This window comes from Megalops cyprinoides, chromosome 13 (genome assembly GCF_013368585.1).
Source record: "Megalops cyprinoides isolate fMegCyp1 chromosome 13, fMegCyp1.pri, whole genome shotgun sequence".
NCBI classification, from domain to species: domain Eukaryota; kingdom Metazoa; phylum Chordata; class Actinopteri; order Elopiformes; family Megalopidae; genus Megalops; species Megalops cyprinoides.
Window position 1 is genome coordinate 2,638,858 of NC_050595.1, and position 18,067 is coordinate 2,656,924.

Below are 18,067 nucleotides of genomic sequence, written 5' to 3' on the forward strand. Positions count from 1 at the left end.
CAATCATACTGTGAATGTCACTAACTTAACAGGTGACATTACTGGTATTGGAGAGTATGAATACAATGTCACGTTTGGTAAGCATCCTTTCACTATTTTCACTTTTTGGTTGAACAAATTCCACTGTTTAATCTGTATATTCCTTACATTATGTCACAAAGTAATTTTAACAGTAAGTAGACTGACAGAACACTGACCGGAATCATACCTAACTGGCACATTTTTATGCTGCGAATTACCCTAGGGGAATCAGAGTGTCAAATCATCTCTTGTAACGAAGGAACAATTAAGAAACTACTGGAGAAGCAGTGGAATACAAAACTGACAGGACCCGAAGACCTGAAATGGGTTTTGATCATGAAAAGCATGTGCCCCGATTTGTTCATGAACACAGTCATAAAGCCAGTGTTTATAAAGTGAGTACTGACTGGATTACTTCAAACAATGGGCAGTCATCTTTGCCTTTTTAAAAAAAAAAATGTAATGAAGCTAAGTGCGCAGAGAGTGCTAAGCTGTGTATCTGTGTCAATCTTGTGTCCTGCAGTTTGGAGCGGGTGATGATAAAGCAGCTGATAGATGTGCCTTTTGAGGGGAAGAGTGTCATTTACAATCTGACGGATTTAGCGGTCACAGCGGCAAAGATAAACTTAACCGCTCTGGATCAGACTGACGGCTCCATTAACCTCACAGCTCCTATGGTAGGACTTTTTCCTCACTCTGCAGGAACTGTAAATGATTTATGATGTATCTGGGCAGGCATGTGGAGCAGTGGTCAGAGCAGCAGTGTGGAGCAGTGATCAGAGCAGCAGTGTGGAGCAGTGGTCAGAGCAGCGGTGTGGAGCAGTGGTCAGGGCAGCAGTGTGGAGCAGTGGTCAGAGCAGCAGTGTGGAGCGGTGGTCAGGGCAGCAGTGTGGAGCGGTGGTCAGAGCAGCGGTGTGGAGCAGTGGTCAGGGCAGCAGTGTGGAGCATTGGTCAGAGCAGCGGTGTGCAGCAGTGGTCAGAGCAGCAGTGTGGTGAAGTTTGTAATTGTAATTAGCCATTAAAGTGACAAATTGCATTCCAATCCAGGAGTACTGTGGTAGGGGCATGCTTTCTGTTGGCTCTGGCATGAATAGATGAGAGATCGAAGTAGAGTTTCATCTAGATACTGGCCGGTTTATAATATTTTACCAAATGCAACTTTCCTGCAGCTCACGTATGAAGAAACGCAGTACACACCGCAAATCTGGATACCTACTGTGGTCTTCCAGAACATCTCAGAGGAAAAGAGGAAAGTAGGCGTGGTGCTGTACAAATCACCTGAACAGTTCATGGTACTCTTCCTCCTGATTTTGTATCCTAGTATCCAGTAACATTTTCATATGCATATCTGGGTCTCATGAATGAGGAATCACAAAGACAGGGGCTTGTGTTCACGCTGTGTGAAAATTCATTTATCTTTTATCAATTTGTCAACAATAAAAGAGGATCAGATGCACCCCACCCACAACACCAATATCTAATTCTCATGACAGAGCAAGGGTGCGAGGCGACCTTGGAGTTTACTGATTCGAGTGGAGCTAGTGGAAGAAGACCCCATCAGAGACTTGAAGAGTCCCCTTCGGATGCAGTTCAAGCTGACCCAGACAACAGGGCCAGCAAGTGTCACTGCGTGTTTCTGCCGTTTTATCAGTTTCAGCATTTTCTCCCTGTGTTCTGTGGTCATCAAGCTTAGCTCCAACCCATCGCCAATCATCATTTTGTGTCTTTTCACAGGAAAACTACACCCAGGAGTGTCAGTTTTACAATGAGTGGGGTGAGTATTTTTCAGCTGACGTCTCAACACGATCTGCCTGATGGAAAAAAAAAAAAAAATATTAGTGCTCCTTGACAATCGCCAGAAATGTCACTTTGATATGAATCTGTAGGACACCAGCAGGGAGCGCCCGTGAGCTCAGTCAATGTGAAGTCTTCTCCGTCACTATTTTACACTTGATGCAATGTTGGCAATTCAGTGGTGACGTATATCACACTGTGCAGCATATCCATGCTGTTCATGCTCTGGGGTTTGTGTTTAAAGGTCTCCCTCTAAAGGCTAACGCAGATGCTACGGATGTAGCCCTGAGACACACAACATTCTCGCAATGTTTATGGATGCAGTCTTGAGACACACACAACATTCTCACAATATTTGTGGAGACAGTCTTGAGGCACGCACAACTTTCTAACAACATTTTGTTCATTTGCCACAGGAAATGGAACCTGGAGCAATGAAGGATGCAACACCACCAGGGTGAAGGATCTGAATGACACCGTGGAGTGCAGCTGTGACCACATGACCCCTTTTGCTGTACTCTTGGTGTGCATCCGATTGATCGGTCAATTAATCAGTACACGAGAATGATTGGTCACTCAGTGTAACTCTAAACTGTCCCTCTTTCTCAGTTCAGTTTTTAGTGCAATTAAATTGACTCTGTGGGAATGACAAGGTCACAGTATGTGCTGAAGAACAAACAGGAAATGAAACAGAAAAAAAAAACATTAAAATAACCACAGGTCCTATGTGTTTCTGTCTCTCTCTCCTGCTCTCCCTAAGGTCCCGGCAAAAAATATTGACAAGGACACCTGGAAGATCTTGTCTATCATAAGCTACATTGGCTCTGGTCTGTCAGCTTTCTTTACTGCCATCTCCATCCTCACCTACTTTATCATCAGGTTAGTGACCTGCACATCAGTTTGTCTCTGAACACAGCCCCAGCCCCCTCTCTGAACATGGACATACCCCTTTCCAGGTGTTTCTGACTAAGCCCTGTAACTACCGTTTGCTGACTGAGGCGGCCCATTCGGTTATTCGGGTCGGGAGTAGGCAGGGTGGGCTTGGGACACAGCCCCACTCCTTCACATTCACAGGTCCTCCCCGCCCTCATTCAGCCTGGCTCCACCCCTCACTCGCAGAGGCTGTGGTAGCCCCTCCCCATCTGACTATGGCTCCACCCCTTCACCATTGAGTCTGTGTTAACTCCTCCTTCACTGAACATCATATCATCATATTATTATATATTTGCTCTAAGGCTTCCATGAAGTCCCCTCCTGTTCCATACCCATCTCCTGATTCTTTCTACCAAGCAGTGGCGACTCTCTAAACATTCAGAACTCAGCAAGAGAGGGCTTTTAGAGAGAGCTTTCATTAACCAATAAAATCTGTTTTTCTGACCTCAGATTCTGGATCACAGAGAAAACATTTTTCAGAGGGTTGAACATCACCTGCCTTGCCCCTGCCCTTGTTAAGCACAACTCCATCACCATAAGCACTCACCATCACCTTGGTCCTCTACCTGCTCTATCTCTCTCTCTCTCTCTCTGTCTCCCTCCGTCTCCCTCTGTCTCTCTCTCTCTCTCTCTGTCTCCCTCCCCCTCTGTCTCTCTCTCTCTCTCTCTCTCTCTCTCTCTCTCTCTCTCTCTCCCTGTCTCCCTCCGTCTCCCTCTGTCTCTCTCTCTCTCTCTCTCTCTCTCTCTCTGTCTCCCTCCCCCTCTGTCTCTCTCTCTCTCTCTCTCTCTCTCTCTCTCTCCCTGTCTCCCTCCGTCTCCCTCTGTCTCTCTCTCTCTCTCTCTCTCTTTCAGGAGCCCCTCGAGGGACCACTCCGTGACCATCCACGTGTCCCTCAGCGGTGCCCTGTACCTGCTGAACCTCAGCCTCCTGCTGAATGAGTGGCTGGCCAGCATGCAGGTGCGGGCGCTGTGTCTCTTCATTGCAACCATGATGCACTACAGCCTGCTCTGCAGCTTCACCTGGATGGCCATCGAGGCCCTGCACCTTTACCTGCTGATCATCAGGGTGTTCAACACCTACTTCCGCCACTACATCGCCAAGCTCTCGGCCGTCGGCTGGGGTGAGAAGGGCGACCGTGTGACACTACCGTGCCGCTACATTCCCCAGCTGAGGACAACCGCAAAACACCCACACAACATCCACACAACGTCCACACAACATCCACACAGCATTCACACAACGTCCACACAACCTCTGACCATAGACAGTCAAACTCTAGACAGTCACACACCCTCCTGTGAACCTCCACCTCTACATGGCCAAGATGAGAACACCAACATGACATTAGGACTGTACTCTCCTCTTCAGCACGCAACCCAGCAGCTAACCAACCACACCAAACTCAGTGCTATCACAAAACTCCTGTCTTATCTCTGACATTATATCACCAATCACACACATTTTCTAGTATCCTCCACCACTGTACACCAGACATTAAATTTACCCTGGATGGCTGAACACCTGCCCGTGTTTCCAACAACAATGCAGAGCTACAGCTGACCCCCAGATCAGTTTGTGCTTATCCATTTGCTCGTTTGTCCAGGTATACCAGCTGTCATTGTCGGAGTCTCAATCGCCACCACGTACAAATCAAACCAGTTTTACGGCCCCGTGGAACTAAATCTGGAGAACTCAACCAGTTCACTGTAAGTAAGCCCTCGTGACGTGATTGGACAAGAAGGAGTTGTGACCCCAATGCAGATTTTGCTTTTTTGTCCTCTTGAGAGTGCTGAAATCCCTGGTTTTTGGATTGCTAAAACAAGAAGTGAAACTAAGGCTGCCTACACACTTCCAGCTTTTGGGTTGAGTTGCCATATTAGATGTGTTTATTCCAAAGTTGTGTAAATACACTGATGGTTCACTTGCCTATTGCATTGAACCAGCAACCCTCAAGTGATTAGTGTATCTTCTTCTCTGTAAGCAGCTGACCATATATTTAGTTTAGCAAACTCAAGAACAGATTTTTGACACCTGGTGTTCGAGTGAAAACCTGACCTCTATATACAAGCCCAGCATCCAGAACTTTCTTACATGATGTCATACAAATCAAGCGACCGGCACGGGTGGCCGCCAGTAGAAAGAAAGCTGACTAAACTGATCAGAGGCAACTCAGAACATTCCAAATACACAACTCAAGACAAGGGGTATGGAAGGACAGTGGGGGGCTCATTTGGCTAAACTGTAAGAACACTCTTCCTTGACCCCAGCTGCTGGATCATGGATGTTCATTTCTTCTACGGGTTGAACGTCTCCTACTTCTGCATCGTCTTCCTCTTCAACAACGGCATCCTGCTGACGGTGAGCGCCAGGATCTGCCAGCTGAGGAAGTTTGGGAGGAAGAGTGCCATGATGGTGCCGTGGAAGGACACCTGCACCGTGCTGGGACTTACCTGCCTGCTGGGGACCACCTGGGGCCTGGCCTTCCTCAGCTACGGAGTCCTCACCATCCCCGTGCTCTACCTGTTCAGCATCTTCAACTCTCTGCAAGGTACCGCGCACCTGCGGCTGCATAGACCCCACCTGCACGGCCTCAGGGAGAGAGTGAGAGAAGAGGGAGAGAGCGAAAGAGAGAGGAAAGGGGAGGGAGAGAGAGTGAAGAGACAGAGAGAGAAGGAGGGGAGGGAGAGAGAAAGAGAGGGAGAGAGAGAGAGTGAAGAGGGACAGAGAGAGAGAAGGAGAGAAAGAGAGAGAGGGAGAGAGAGAGAGCACGAGAAGGAGAGAAAGAGAGCGAGAAAGAGAAAGAGAGAGATGCACTTTCTCCTTAAATGTGAAAAATCCAAAGACATAAGGGCACGGCACTTTTAAAGATTTTCTAGAATAATTCCAAATTTTAAAGGATTGGATGGGGTAGATAAGTTTCCTTTCAGGAGTAGCACAGACAACACCTCCCACAGCTGGAGGGACAGCAGCTGAAAAATGTCTATACTGACAGTCAAGGTGCAGTGCAGCCAGTGCAGGCTTGTCTGGGGGAAGTGTGTGTATGCATGTATGTACTGTATGTGTGTATGCATGTATGTACTGTATGTGTATATGCATGTATGTACTGTATGTGTGTATGCATGTATGTACTGTATGTGTTTATGCATGTATGTACTGTATGTGTGTATGCATGTATGTACTGTATGTGTGTATGTATGTATGTACTGTATGTGTGTATGCATGTATGTACTGTATGTGTGTATGCATGTATGTACTGTATGTGTTTATGCATGTATGTACTGTATGTGTGTATGCATGTATGTACTGTATGTGTGTATGTATGTATGTAGGAATGTACGTATGTACAGTACCAGTCAAAGTTTGGACACACCTGATTAAGATAATGGGAAACATACATTCAAAGACATTTTGAACTAAACACATTTTTGGTCATTGTAGGTATGTCCAAACTTTTGACTGGTACTGTGTATGTATGTACACATGTATGTATGAATGTTTGTACGTACATATGTATGTATGAACGTACATATGTACAGTATATGGGTGTGTGTGTATGTATTTATGAAGGATGTTCAATCATGCTCTCTGCATGATCAGTGTCAGTATGTAAAAACATCTTGACACAAATTGTGCATAGATAGGCCTGCTGAAACATATCATAGATCATTTATCTTTCTTCCCCTCCCCTCCTCAGGGTTCTTAATCTTTCTGTGGATCTGTGGAACCGCTCGGAAGGAGAAGAGGAACGCGGCCCTCGCCACATCCGCGGGGACACTGGTCTCTACAGTCAAGCCCAAGTAGAACCCCGGCCCAGGACTGAGCTCGCTGGCACAGCGCACGTCCACCTTCACCCCCTGCCACTCAGCGGACACTCACCGTCCACAGCCACTTCCACCGCACAAACACAGAGCGTGTTAGACGACACACCGTGAAATATCGTAGAAAGTCCGGGACACGCGCATGATGTGACACAGCGCGTGGAAGGCAATATCTCTATTATTATGAAAACGAAAAACTAACCCTAACCACAACCCTAACCCTAAATTACAAAAAATTGCAATCAGCAACAAAACCTCAATATATAAGAAATTACATAAAAGAGGGACAAAAGAGGGCAGTAACCCCCCCCCCCCCCCCCAGTCTGCTGCCTGGTGGTGAGAATAGCTGCAGCTCCAGCCAGCAGCCACCTCACCTCCTCCAAGCGTTAACCATGGGGACAGCTGTCATTCCCAGACAACGAGAAAAAATAAATATCAAACAAATAAAATTCAATCAATTACGTGGGGGAAATTCTGCTGAGGGATATTTCTTCCTGCCCGCCTATTTCCCTTCCTCCCTGCAGGGAGAGACGCTAACACCCGTCAGTCACCCAGTCTTCTCCTACAGCACTGTTTCCTCTTCTCTCGTCTGTAGGTGCAGTCTGCTATTGTCTGGCCAAAGGCGAAACTGTGACTTCTCTTTTTTAGTAGTGGTTAGGTGAGGGCTGGCAGCTGTGTCACGTCTGTTGGAGTGGCTTGCGTGTGCAAATCACATGGGCTGTCGCATCTCCAAAGCCCAACAGTTCTGTGACCACTGAGACAAGCCATAGAACGTACCCATGGGAAAATAGTAACATAAACAAGCTGTCAAGTTCCTTGTGTGGTATGTCTACTGCAGTGTGGTACACTGACTCCTCCATCTGACTGACAGTAAATTTATTGGAAAAGTTACTCAAATTTGTGGATGTTTACAAACGTAACAGTCAAGATTTTGGGAGATTTTGTTCAAAGCACATTGTATGGGAGGAAGGCACGTTTTAGATGAAACAAGCAATACTAGATACCTGTGGGCTTGAATGAGCAAGAGTAGATTCTGACATGTACAGTTTCAGGTTTACAAGAGATCCTCAGATTGTTATCAGCTTCTGTGTAATAAGAATGTGCGCTGTAACAATTCACCAGCCAGGAGAACTTGTGAGCTGGGGAAACCAAACTGAACTGGACATTTAAACATGTGAATAACATGAGCTTAGTCTTCAAATGTGCTCTTCAGTGCAACTCAACATGTGTCCATTGGAAGCCCAAAGCACAGATTTTCTATATATATTAACCAGATATTTCTCTTAGTGTGCTTCACGGTGAAAGCTTTGCCATTGCCATGTTTGTAGCTGTTAGGTGTTTTGGTTTGCTGGGTAATTATAAACATTATTGATGGTGCACAGTCTGAAACAGGACATCCATCATCAGAGGAGGAGCACAAAGTAACCTCCTGCTATGAAATAGAAGCTCCTAGATGAGGAACGGGAGGAATACAGGAGTTGAGTATCTGGGTATAATAAATAGGATATCTTTGGTGGACTCGCCTGTTACCAACTGGATCTTCCAATATGGAGGACCAACGGGGCACAGGACGTGAACACCTGATCATAATACAGAATATCTGTGCCCGTAGCACTGGGCTTTAGATGATTGGATGTGGAAACAATCAGCTGATCACGATGAAGTGAACTGGTGCCTGGAAGCCTTACTTTTCTGCCTGATCTATCTTTGCTCCATTGTAGTGGTAATTGTGTGTCCAGGTGCATACCATAAAAAGTGCTGTCGAGTTGAGTAAAGTATGTGTGGATTTTGACTTAAATTGTAAAATAACATCTATTAAAATTCTATAATTTAAGGAGACTTTTTTTTTTATCGTGAATCATCTTTGTTCTTTGGGCGCGTTACAAAATTATCTGACCATTTTTTCTCCCGTTTCTGATCCAATAAATTTCGTCTTTAGCCTCCTCTTTGCCCTGAAGCTTCAGTAAATAAAATAAATGTTCTTTTATTACAGCACTCTGTCGGGGCGCTGCACAACCCTATAATAAAGAACATTTATTATATGCTGCAAGAATAAAATAACGTAACCGCTGTTGAACGGCTGCGACAGTTTGGCAAGCTTTATGTACTTCAGTGTTAAAACGGGATGCTGTCATTTACTACCAAGGAAGACAACGGTTTAGGGATTACCGTTGCCTGTCACCTGACACTGTCACCCTTTTTCACGGTAGGGGGCCTCGAGCGTGCTGGGATGATCTGTGGTGGTGTACCGCACATTTTCCATATTCCATATCCTCTGTTTGAGTCAACAAAAATATGGGCGACAAATCGCCAAACAAATTCTGGAACGTCGCGTAACGTTGGACTTAATATGACGTCTATATATAATGCCCCCTACTATCAGATTATGACACTTGCAGTTTAGGATTGTCTATGCTCTTAGCCGAACCTGTAAAACGTCTTGTTAGTTTCAGTGTTTATGAGTCTGCTACATGACTGAATGAATATGCAAATATTTTGCATAACTGTGGAAACTCGCGCAGAAGCCCTGTACTCCGAGAGTTCGCGTATATGCCACAAAGCCTAGGACACAGTTTGAAAGGGTGTTTTGTTTTCATTTTTGAACTTCCTCTGCCAGCTTGATCGCAGTCGACGGCCGGTGGGGTGTGGGGGGTGGGGGGTGGGGGGTGGGCATACGCTGAGTCACAGAGAAGTTGCTATGACTAACGGAAAGACACCAGGGGACGAAAAATGATATAAACGTTCAGGACATTTCCTACGCGTTTATGGTGAAGTAACATGTGAAATGGAGAACGTTCAGTGTCTGCTGCTTTTCGTGCTCATTGCCGGAACAATGAGCCAGGCAGGTAAGCTTTGATCCGATAAATCGTTCGGGGCCAGCATTTCTCAGTCATGTCAAGGCGATGGTTTTTTTCTCCATTGTGCCGCATTAGTTGCTGCTGAAGAGTACAGCAAACCGACGTCTTAGTCTTTAAGATTCATTGAATGTATGTAGGCACAATTATGTTCCCCTGCTTTATAAAATCGTGTAACTTATTTGTATGTGTCAGTGTAACGAACATGTGGCAGACAGACATTTTTGTAAGGGGTATCCCATGTCGAATCTGCTAGTTTTAGACTCAACAAAAAATGAATGAATCGGTTCACGTACTAACAAATAAAGGATTTAAACATAGACAGAACCGATACAAGTAAAAAAAAAAAAGAGACAAGTGAGTGTCATCTTTTTTCATTTGACACATTGCAACGGTCTGCATTTTCAGAAATCATCTGTCAGGAAGTTCTGAACGAATGTCGAAAGAACAACACGATTCCGTGGACCAGGTAACAATTTCACTAACGAAAAAAGGACAACAGCATCCTGGTTATGCATATTGTATATGACTGTGTTATAAGGCAGAAAAATAAATGTGTTTCTGATGAAATGATACATGTATCTCTTAATGACCTGGTATCAAACATGTAAGTTACGAAGTGAGACTGTCAAGACTCTCATTTTTTAGTCTGGAAAGAAGTAGTGAGGGAAGATTTAGTTGAGGCTTTTAAAAGGTATAAATAAAGTGGACTGCAGAAACTATTTTAAGATCAGTGCTGTCAGCAGAACAAAAGAAGAAATTGATGGAAAATGTCTGAGTGAAAGATGTCAGTAGAGGTGTAAGTTTGACTTCTGTAAATCATTTATTTACATAATTGTCATTTATTTACATAATTTACATAATTGTGAAACTGAATAATGTTATTAGCTGTAAAGGGCTGTGGGAAAAGGGTGATAATCATGATTCAGAAGTTTAATCATGTACACATGGAACAGTGTCTTGTTTCACAATAATTGAAAAAATATATTTTGGTAGAAGGCTATCTACACTATGTGGCAAAAATGTGGACATCCCTCCTAATTATTGAGTTCAGGTGTTTCAGCCCCACCGATTGTTAACAGGTGCATAAAATCAAGCACATAACCATGCAATCTCCATAGACAAACCTTGGAAGTAGAATGGGTCATACTGGAGAGCTCAGTGACTTTAAACGTGGCACTGTCATAGGATGCCATCATTGCCACAAGTCAGTTCGTGCTAGATCTGCCCCAGTCAACTGTAAGTGCAATTATTGTCAAGTGGAAGTGTCTAGGTGCAACAAGTGTCTAAGTGCAACAACAGCTCAGCCACAAAGCGGTACTCCACGCAAACTTGCAGAGCAGAGCTGCCAAGTGCTGAAGCGCATAGCACATAAAAACCGCCTGTTGAATCTTCTGTTGAATCACTCACTTCAGAGTTGCAAACTGTCTTTGGCTGCAACATCAGCACAAGAACTGTGTGTCGGGAGCTTCATGAAATGGGCTTCCATGGCCGAGCAGCTGCACACAAGCCCAACATCACTATGCGCAATGCCAAGCGACGGCTGGAGTGGTGCAAAGCACGCCGCCATTGGACTCTGGAGCAGTGGAAATGCGTTCTCTGGATTGATGAATTGTGCTTCAATCTGGCAGTCTGACGGACAAATCTGGGTTTAGTGTATGCCAGGAGAGCACTGCCTACTGGAATGCACATTGCCTACTGTAAAGTTTGGTGGAGGAGGGATAATGGTCTGGGGCTGTTTTTTAGGGTTTGGGCTAGGTCCCTTAGTTCCAGTGAAGGTTAACATTAATGCCATTAATTCAAAAACATTTTAGACAATTGTATGCTTCCAACTTTGTGGTAACAGTTTGGGGAAGACCCTTTCCTGTTCCAGCATGACTGTGCCCCTCTGTACAAAGCAACGTCCATAAAGACATGGTTTGATGAGTTTGGTGTGGAGGAAATCCAGTGGCCTGCACAGAGCCCTGACCTCAACCCCATTGAACGCCTTTGGGATGAATTAGTACGCTGATTGTGAGCCAGGCCTTCTCGTCCAACATCAGTGCCTGACCTCACAAATGCTCTTTTGGCTGAATGGCCACAAATTCCCACAGACACACTCCAAAATCTTGTGGAAAGCCTTCCCAGAAGGCTGCAAAGGGGGGAGGGGGGGGGCAACTCCATATTAATGCCCATGGTTTTGGAATGAGATGTCCAATAAGCTCATATAGGTGTGATGGTCAGGTGTCCACATACTTTTGGCCATATAGTGTATTTATCTCTTTGCGCCTCTGTTTATCAAAGACATTACACTTTAACTCAGGAGCAGCGGTGGATCTGTAACAGTTAAAGCAGGTTGTTAAAATGGTCCACTAAAAGATAAGTCTTTAAGTAAACTAAAGACATGCATTGGCATTGTGAGGTAAAGGAGGGGAGCAAGACTCTTTACTGTGCTCAATAGGTACACTGCACTGCTGGCATACTCGTGGTTCAGTTAACCTTACCCAGCCCTCAGTCCTCAGTGAGCCTCCAGCTGTGTAAATGGATAAGGTGAAAATGGTAAGCCTCTCTGGGTTTGCCTGTAGAGGAGTGAGAGCTTAGCAAATACGAAGGGAACTAATCTGAGTGTGTGATTGTGTTGGCAGGTGCTATGACAGTTTCATAACTACATGCCACAATAGAGCATCTCGGAGGAGGAGGACTGATGAAATCTTGAATTTCTACCTGTGGGACTCTCACTCGTATGACGATGTAAGATATGCAGAAGACCCTGGTGCTAGTCAGTCAACAAATGTGTGTTTCTGTCTCACTCATCCACTCACTATGTCATGCCCTCACTCACTCATTTACTCGCTGACTATCTCACTTGCTCACCCACAGTCACACTGCCTCACTCATTCACTGTTTCACTCACTCAGTCAGCTATTACATTAATTCACTCACTCCTTCACTCGCTTGTTCATGCACTCAACATCTCGCCTGCTCATTCATTCATTCACTCATTAATCTCTTGCCCACACACTCACTCACTCACTCACTCACTCACTCATTCAGCAGGGAATGGCTCCTTCCAATGTAGCAGCAGTAACTTGTTTTACCACTAGGTGGCGAAAAGAGCCAGCAGAGTTGTGAGCACGCCTTTGACATGTTCTTGTTTTATTAGGTAGAGGATGAAACTCGGGAGGGGCATGTCATCCACATCCCCAGAGAGGCCCTGGGAAAGCGTTTGCGTGTCAACAGGAGCACCCAAGTGGCCGTGACAGTGTTCAACAGCAGTCTTTTCCAGGCTAAAGTATGGCTGGCGCACACCGTGTTTTTGTCTGTGCTTTTAAGTGCAGTTTTCATAAGCCATGCACAACATAATTATTTAATTAATATCCCAGTTTACAATCTGTCAATCAATTGATCAATCACGTCACTTGATATGGACCTTTTTGGCATTTAGTTTTGAGAGGCCTTAGGTAGTTGGATTCCCAACTACAAATGAGGTGTGCAGAGGTCTGTGTTGCTTGTGCAGCATGTGAGTGTCAGATACGCTAATGCTGCATACAAACGCTAACACGCGCGTGCTGTGCACCCAGAGTGAGACACATAAGGTGATGGGGGGCGCAGTTCTGGGCGTGATGGTTGGGACCCAGCCTGTGAGGAACCTCCCCAGGCCCGTGAACATCTCCTTCAGGCACGGCAACCAGGTAAGCATCTGCAGCAACCAGGTGAGCATTTGCAGACATGGAAATTCAGGATATAATTCCAACAAAAATTAAGTATTTATTTTCTCCTTGATGAAATATAATTTTTTTTATTCTTCTTCTTCGTGGCGAGTCCACGTTGTTGGTCTACGATGTTCAGTAGTTGCTGTTGTTGTACGTGGTGGTGGTATGATTGGTTGGTTATCCAGGGCCGCGTGAACAGATGCTCAGACGCTCCTACGATGGCCACATTTATTTTATTTTTTTGATTAACTTAAAGCAATTAGAAATCAAAATGCACCGTTCCAAAGTAAGTGAGTGTATGGAGTGAGTGAGTGAGTGAGAAAAGGAAAGTCTATGCTGTATACGTAATTACTTGTGTGTTTTTTTTGTGTGTTAAACATAAATAGCAGTATGGCTTTTACACCTGTTTTACACACACATGCACACAAACACACCACAGACATGCTCTCACATGGGCACACATAGGCAGACACACACCCATACACACGCACACAGAAAAAGCTGAATTAACATGCTTGTGCAGGACATCTCTCAGTCAAGAGCTCGTTCGGGATTTAACCAGAAATCTTTGCATTTCAGAACCTGACGGGAGGACGCTGTGTGTTCTGGGAGGAACCCGAAGACCGCATCGGCGCAGGTCCTGACAGAGCCCCTCCTTTTCGTCACCGTGTCCCTTTACACACTGGCGCCTCTCGCTTTGACGCGTTTCGGAAGGAGGAATCATTCTGAGCCTCGCTGGAACTGATCTAGACGGCTTTCACTTCCTGTTTGGCTTATTCTGTCATATGTTTAGGTCGGTGGAGTACAAAGGGTTGCACAACAGGCAGAACCGGCCAGCGCTTCGTCTGCAGCTGCGACCACTTGAGCTTCTTTGCTGTGCTGATTGTGAGTAAACTGTGTGAACCTCAGAGCACCGTTCTAGGTCCGCAGTAAATCACGCGCACACACACATTCATATCAGCCTGTGCAAATCCATCTTTCATATATGTAAAAAAATATTACTGGGCATATTACTATATTACTGGTAATTCCTGCACTTCCTGTTTCTGGCCACAGGTTCCCATCCTATCCTTGAAAATCGACACAACACACAGTGATACTATAGAGAGGAGTTACCATTGTTTCCCTCAGGTGTGACCTTAAGCAATGTTATAGAGTAGGTGAATCTTACAGTTTATGAAATGGACTCTTAATAGTTGACCTTTGTGTGCCTTGTCCTTCCTGATTTCCCTTGGGGGAAGAACCCTGACGTATCCGTAGACCCCGCCAACGCTCAGGCTCTGTCCATCATCAGCAGCGTGGGCAGCGGGCTGTCCCTCCTCTGCACTATCTCAGCCTTAATCATGCATCTGTGTCTGAGGTAAGGCTTCCCGTGAAATAAACTCACTGAGAAGGAATGCACTTCTTCATGCACTGACACGCAGATCCAGCAAGTCCGTCTGGAACTGCTGCTCATTCTGGAACTGCTGTGCATTCTGGAACTGCTGCGCATTCATTTGCGCTGGCCTTGGCCGCTGCCCTCAGAAAGGCTAGCTGACAACCCACAACCAGCATGCGATACAGATGTGATATATGTGAGACTGTTAACCTCAGGATAGCTTACTGTTTCAATGATGTTGTGCACTCTGCGGTATTTGTTTAAAATGTTCTAAAAAAGGTGCATGAATGTATATAAGTGAAAACAACAATAATTGATACATAATGAAAATAAATCACACATGTTGGATAGAATTAAATATCCTTATTTTATGCTTTTGTGGCTTTTGTATTTGTCAGGGAGCCATTGCCACCCCATAGAATACAAATTTTGGAATATAATGATCAGTTGGGCATCAACTGAATTACACTGGTTCACCCTGAAAAGCACCGATGAAGGACTATAAAATGCTTGTGATTTGTATTTCACCCTTTCATTTGGTGGCTTGTTCAACCCCAGATAATAAGGCGTCAAGACTGGCGCAATGATTGTAATCTCTTGTAGTGTGTAGCGTTTAGAGTTTACCGTTTACTGAGAGTTTCAGAATCAGATAATTCATTACCCCTCCCCTAAAAACAGCAGTGGTTTAGCAGAGGCAGTTTGCTGAAAGTGTAGATAATCTGTGGTGAAAACCATGTGACAGCGTGTGAATCCGTCATTGCGGCCTTCTTACAGGAAGGGCAAGTGTGAGCCGTCGATGTGGATACACTGCAACCTGACGGCGGCTCTGTTTCTGCTGCATCTCCTCTTCCTGCTGAGCGTGTGGTGGGCGAAGCTGGCAACAGGGGGTGCTGTTTGCCTCGCCGCCGGCCTGCTGCTCCACTACTCCCTCCTCACGACCCTCACCTGGTTCGCCATCGAGGGCTTCCACCTCTACCTGCTGCTGGTCCGCGTCTTCAACATCTACATCAGCAGATACCTGCTCAAGCTGGGACTTGTGGGTTGGGGTGAGTTCTCCCTTTGATTGTCCGTGTAAGGAGACACCTGCTCAGAGTTGGGGTATGGTATGCTGGGGTCATGAGTGATACTTGCTTAATGTTCATTGTTTAACATTTTCAGTTCTCACTTCTTGGCCACCTTGTGGAGATGTGCGCTTAACAATGAGAATAGGAAAAGTGACTGCCACAGAGAATAAAACCTATATTGGTATCATAACAATCAACAACTATTATTGTTATTGTTGTATGAGTTATGAATTATCCAAAACTACACCTGCAAAACACTGCAGGTATGCTAGCTCCTGGGCTTCAGACACACTTTCTTCTTTGCCTCCGCTCACCTGACTTGGCCACTCCAAGGCGTAAACAGGAATAGACCAGTGTATAGCGTCACTGCTTACATGCCCACAGCTGTGGGGACGCCGCCTTAACCCTCCCTGTGCCCTCCAGGTGTTCCTATGGTGACAGTAATTGCCTGTGCCCTCGCTGGGGTGTACAGCAGCGACAAGCTCCACATTATCCAGGACAGCAATGCCACAGCCAGCATGTGAGTCTCCTTCCCCCTGTGTCTGAGCGCAGAGACACGCCCGAGCTCAGTGACACAGAGCACACAGCTCATAAACACAGAGACAGCACACAGGCGATTTACTTGTATTTATTAACATCCTGATGAGGTTTATATACACCCACACATTTGAATATAGAAATAGGAAAAAATCCATTGACAGTCTGACATGAATATGTTTTCCTTGTAATCCTGAGAGAAAGGAAACTCTCTTCACAGTTGATAAATTGGTTGCCTATTGGTTAAAGTTATCTTAAACGTACGGCTTGTTAATAACGAATTTGTATGACTCAAGTGATAATTTCCACCCACCAGCATGAATTACACCAGGATGACCAGAATGGGACCAGTGGGCAATTCGACTGGTCCTCTGACTCCTGACTGGATCTCACTGACCCGGTCCACTTGTGGTCCGCATGTTCCTTCCTCTCACGTGTGGCGTGCAGATGCTGGATTACGGGGAGGACCGCGCAGTACATCACGGTCAGCGGCTACCTGGGCCTGGTGTTCCTCTTCAGCGCGGCCATGCTGGGCGTGACCATGGTGAAGCTGTGGAGGGTGAGAAACCACCCTTCGCGGTACAAGGAGAGCAGGAGGATGAAGATGTGGAGGAGCTGCGTCACAGTTCTGGGGATCGGCTGCATTCTGGGGGTGCCCTGGGGGACGGCCTTCGCCACCTACGGCCCTCTTTCGCTCGCTGGCGTCTATGTCTTCACCATACTCAACGGCTTCCAAGGTCAGTGTCCCTCCACTCCATGGACTCTCTCTACACCATCGGACTCTAAACTCTATTGGCATTTAGCAGACACTCTTATCCAGAGCGACTTATATCGGTTAGTATTTTTTTTTTACAATGTTATCCATTTATACAGATAGATATTTATTGGATATTTACTGAGGCAATTGGGGGTACAGCAGCAATGCCCCAGCATTGAACTGGCAACCTTTCAATTACGAGTCCTGCCCCTTAACCAGTATGCTATACTGTTGCCAAAACTTGATTTTAATTTCGTTGTCATCTAATTGCTATTTAGTGATCCCTCGCACAATTTCAATAGGACGTCCTTGCTTGTTGACCAAACAAGTGCTCGAGTCCTTAGAGCACAGCCGAGTTGATGTGATAACCCTGTCCTGTATAGTCTCATTCCATCTCAGTCTTCTATGATGTCACCTGCTGAGTCAAAGTTTAAGAGAGCCAATCAGACAGTGGGTCAAGAATCAAGAAATTCCGACATTCTGTATCGGGAATCTCAGGGGATCATTTTGAAACCCAAATCTGTCACTAACATGACCCACCACTTTAAATGGATGTTAAAATGCATTAAGCCCGGACATCTGATATATGGTTTATGCTATGATGTTACAACGTTGAGCCATGTTGTCTCATCTTAATCAGCCTCTCTTGGGCAAATTCTCTCTAACTAAAGTTGTCTTGTGATCCTGCAGGTGTGTTTGTGTTCCTCTGGTTCCTCACACTCACCTGCCAGCCACACTCAGAGGAGAGCTCTGCAGGGTCTGATCCCACCACACAGAAGATGGAGACCAGCTTCAACAGTTGATCAATACCATCCCAACACCCCCTCTGTCTTTTTGGGGGTGGGGGGGCACAGTTTACCCTAATGAGCAATTCCTCACTTCGTTTCAGACTGTCTTAACAGATATTCCTTCATGCCTTGTTTTCATTCACTATCAACAAACTGTTAGCAAATTTTTGCCCAGTGGACTGACCTGATCAGCTTTACAAAATTCAAGATGAAACCATTAAATCAAGATCTTCTGCTCTGTGCAGCCTGACTTTTAAATCTCTAGCCCCTTGCTAGCAGATGGCTACAGTACTTCTCCTCTAGAACCAGAGGCAACTGGAGAATTCTGCAAAATGAAATTTTATTTCATATGCAGGGACAGAACCAGTCAAAATGTAAATTGCTTTACTTTACAGATGTTACCAAAATAAAATGCAGTGCATTTAGATA

At 45.4% G+C, this 18,067-nt stretch overlaps 2 protein-coding genes across 3 annotated transcripts; both read left to right on the top strand.

Annotated features, from left to right (window-relative positions):
• Window positions 1-9: 9 nt before the first annotated feature.
• On the top strand, window positions 10-6,879 carry LOC118788415 (adhesion G-protein coupled receptor G2-like). The gene is made up of 11 exons (XM_036544398.1): window positions 10-77; window positions 245-416; window positions 545-698; window positions 1,191-1,313; window positions 1,515-1,795; window positions 2,232-2,338; window positions 2,576-2,694; window positions 3,601-3,869; window positions 4,353-4,455; window positions 5,017-5,297; window positions 6,444-6,879. Exons 6-11 carry the CDS (start codon window positions 2,315-2,317, stop codon window positions 6,548-6,550), a joined length of 903 nt encoding a protein of 300 aa, XP_036400291.1. The 5' UTR covers window positions 10-77; window positions 245-416; window positions 545-698; window positions 1,191-1,313; window positions 1,515-1,795; window positions 2,232-2,314; the 3' UTR covers window positions 6,551-6,879.
• Window positions 6,880-9,279: 2,400 nt separating this feature from the next.
• LOC118788478 (adhesion G-protein coupled receptor G1-like) lies at window positions 9,280-17,996 on the top strand. Of its 2 annotated transcripts, XM_036544490.1 has the most exons (13): window positions 9,280-9,413; window positions 9,831-9,891; window positions 12,047-12,152; window positions 12,565-12,693; window positions 12,983-13,093; window positions 13,694-13,751; window positions 13,908-13,999; window positions 14,171-14,245; window positions 14,356-14,474; window positions 15,267-15,538; window positions 15,980-16,076; window positions 16,541-16,830; window positions 17,541-17,996. In XM_036544490.1, the coding sequence occupies exons 1-13, from the start codon at window positions 9,353-9,355 to the stop codon at window positions 17,651-17,653; spliced, it is 1,584 nt and encodes a 527-aa protein (XP_036400383.1). In that variant the 5' UTR covers window positions 9,280-9,352; the 3' UTR covers window positions 17,654-17,996. The 2 variants fall into 2 exon arrangements, with proteins under 2 accessions (XP_036400383.1, XP_036400384.1); XM_036544491.1 differs by lacking the exon at window positions 14,171-14,245.
• Window positions 17,997-18,067: the final 71 nt, after the last annotated feature.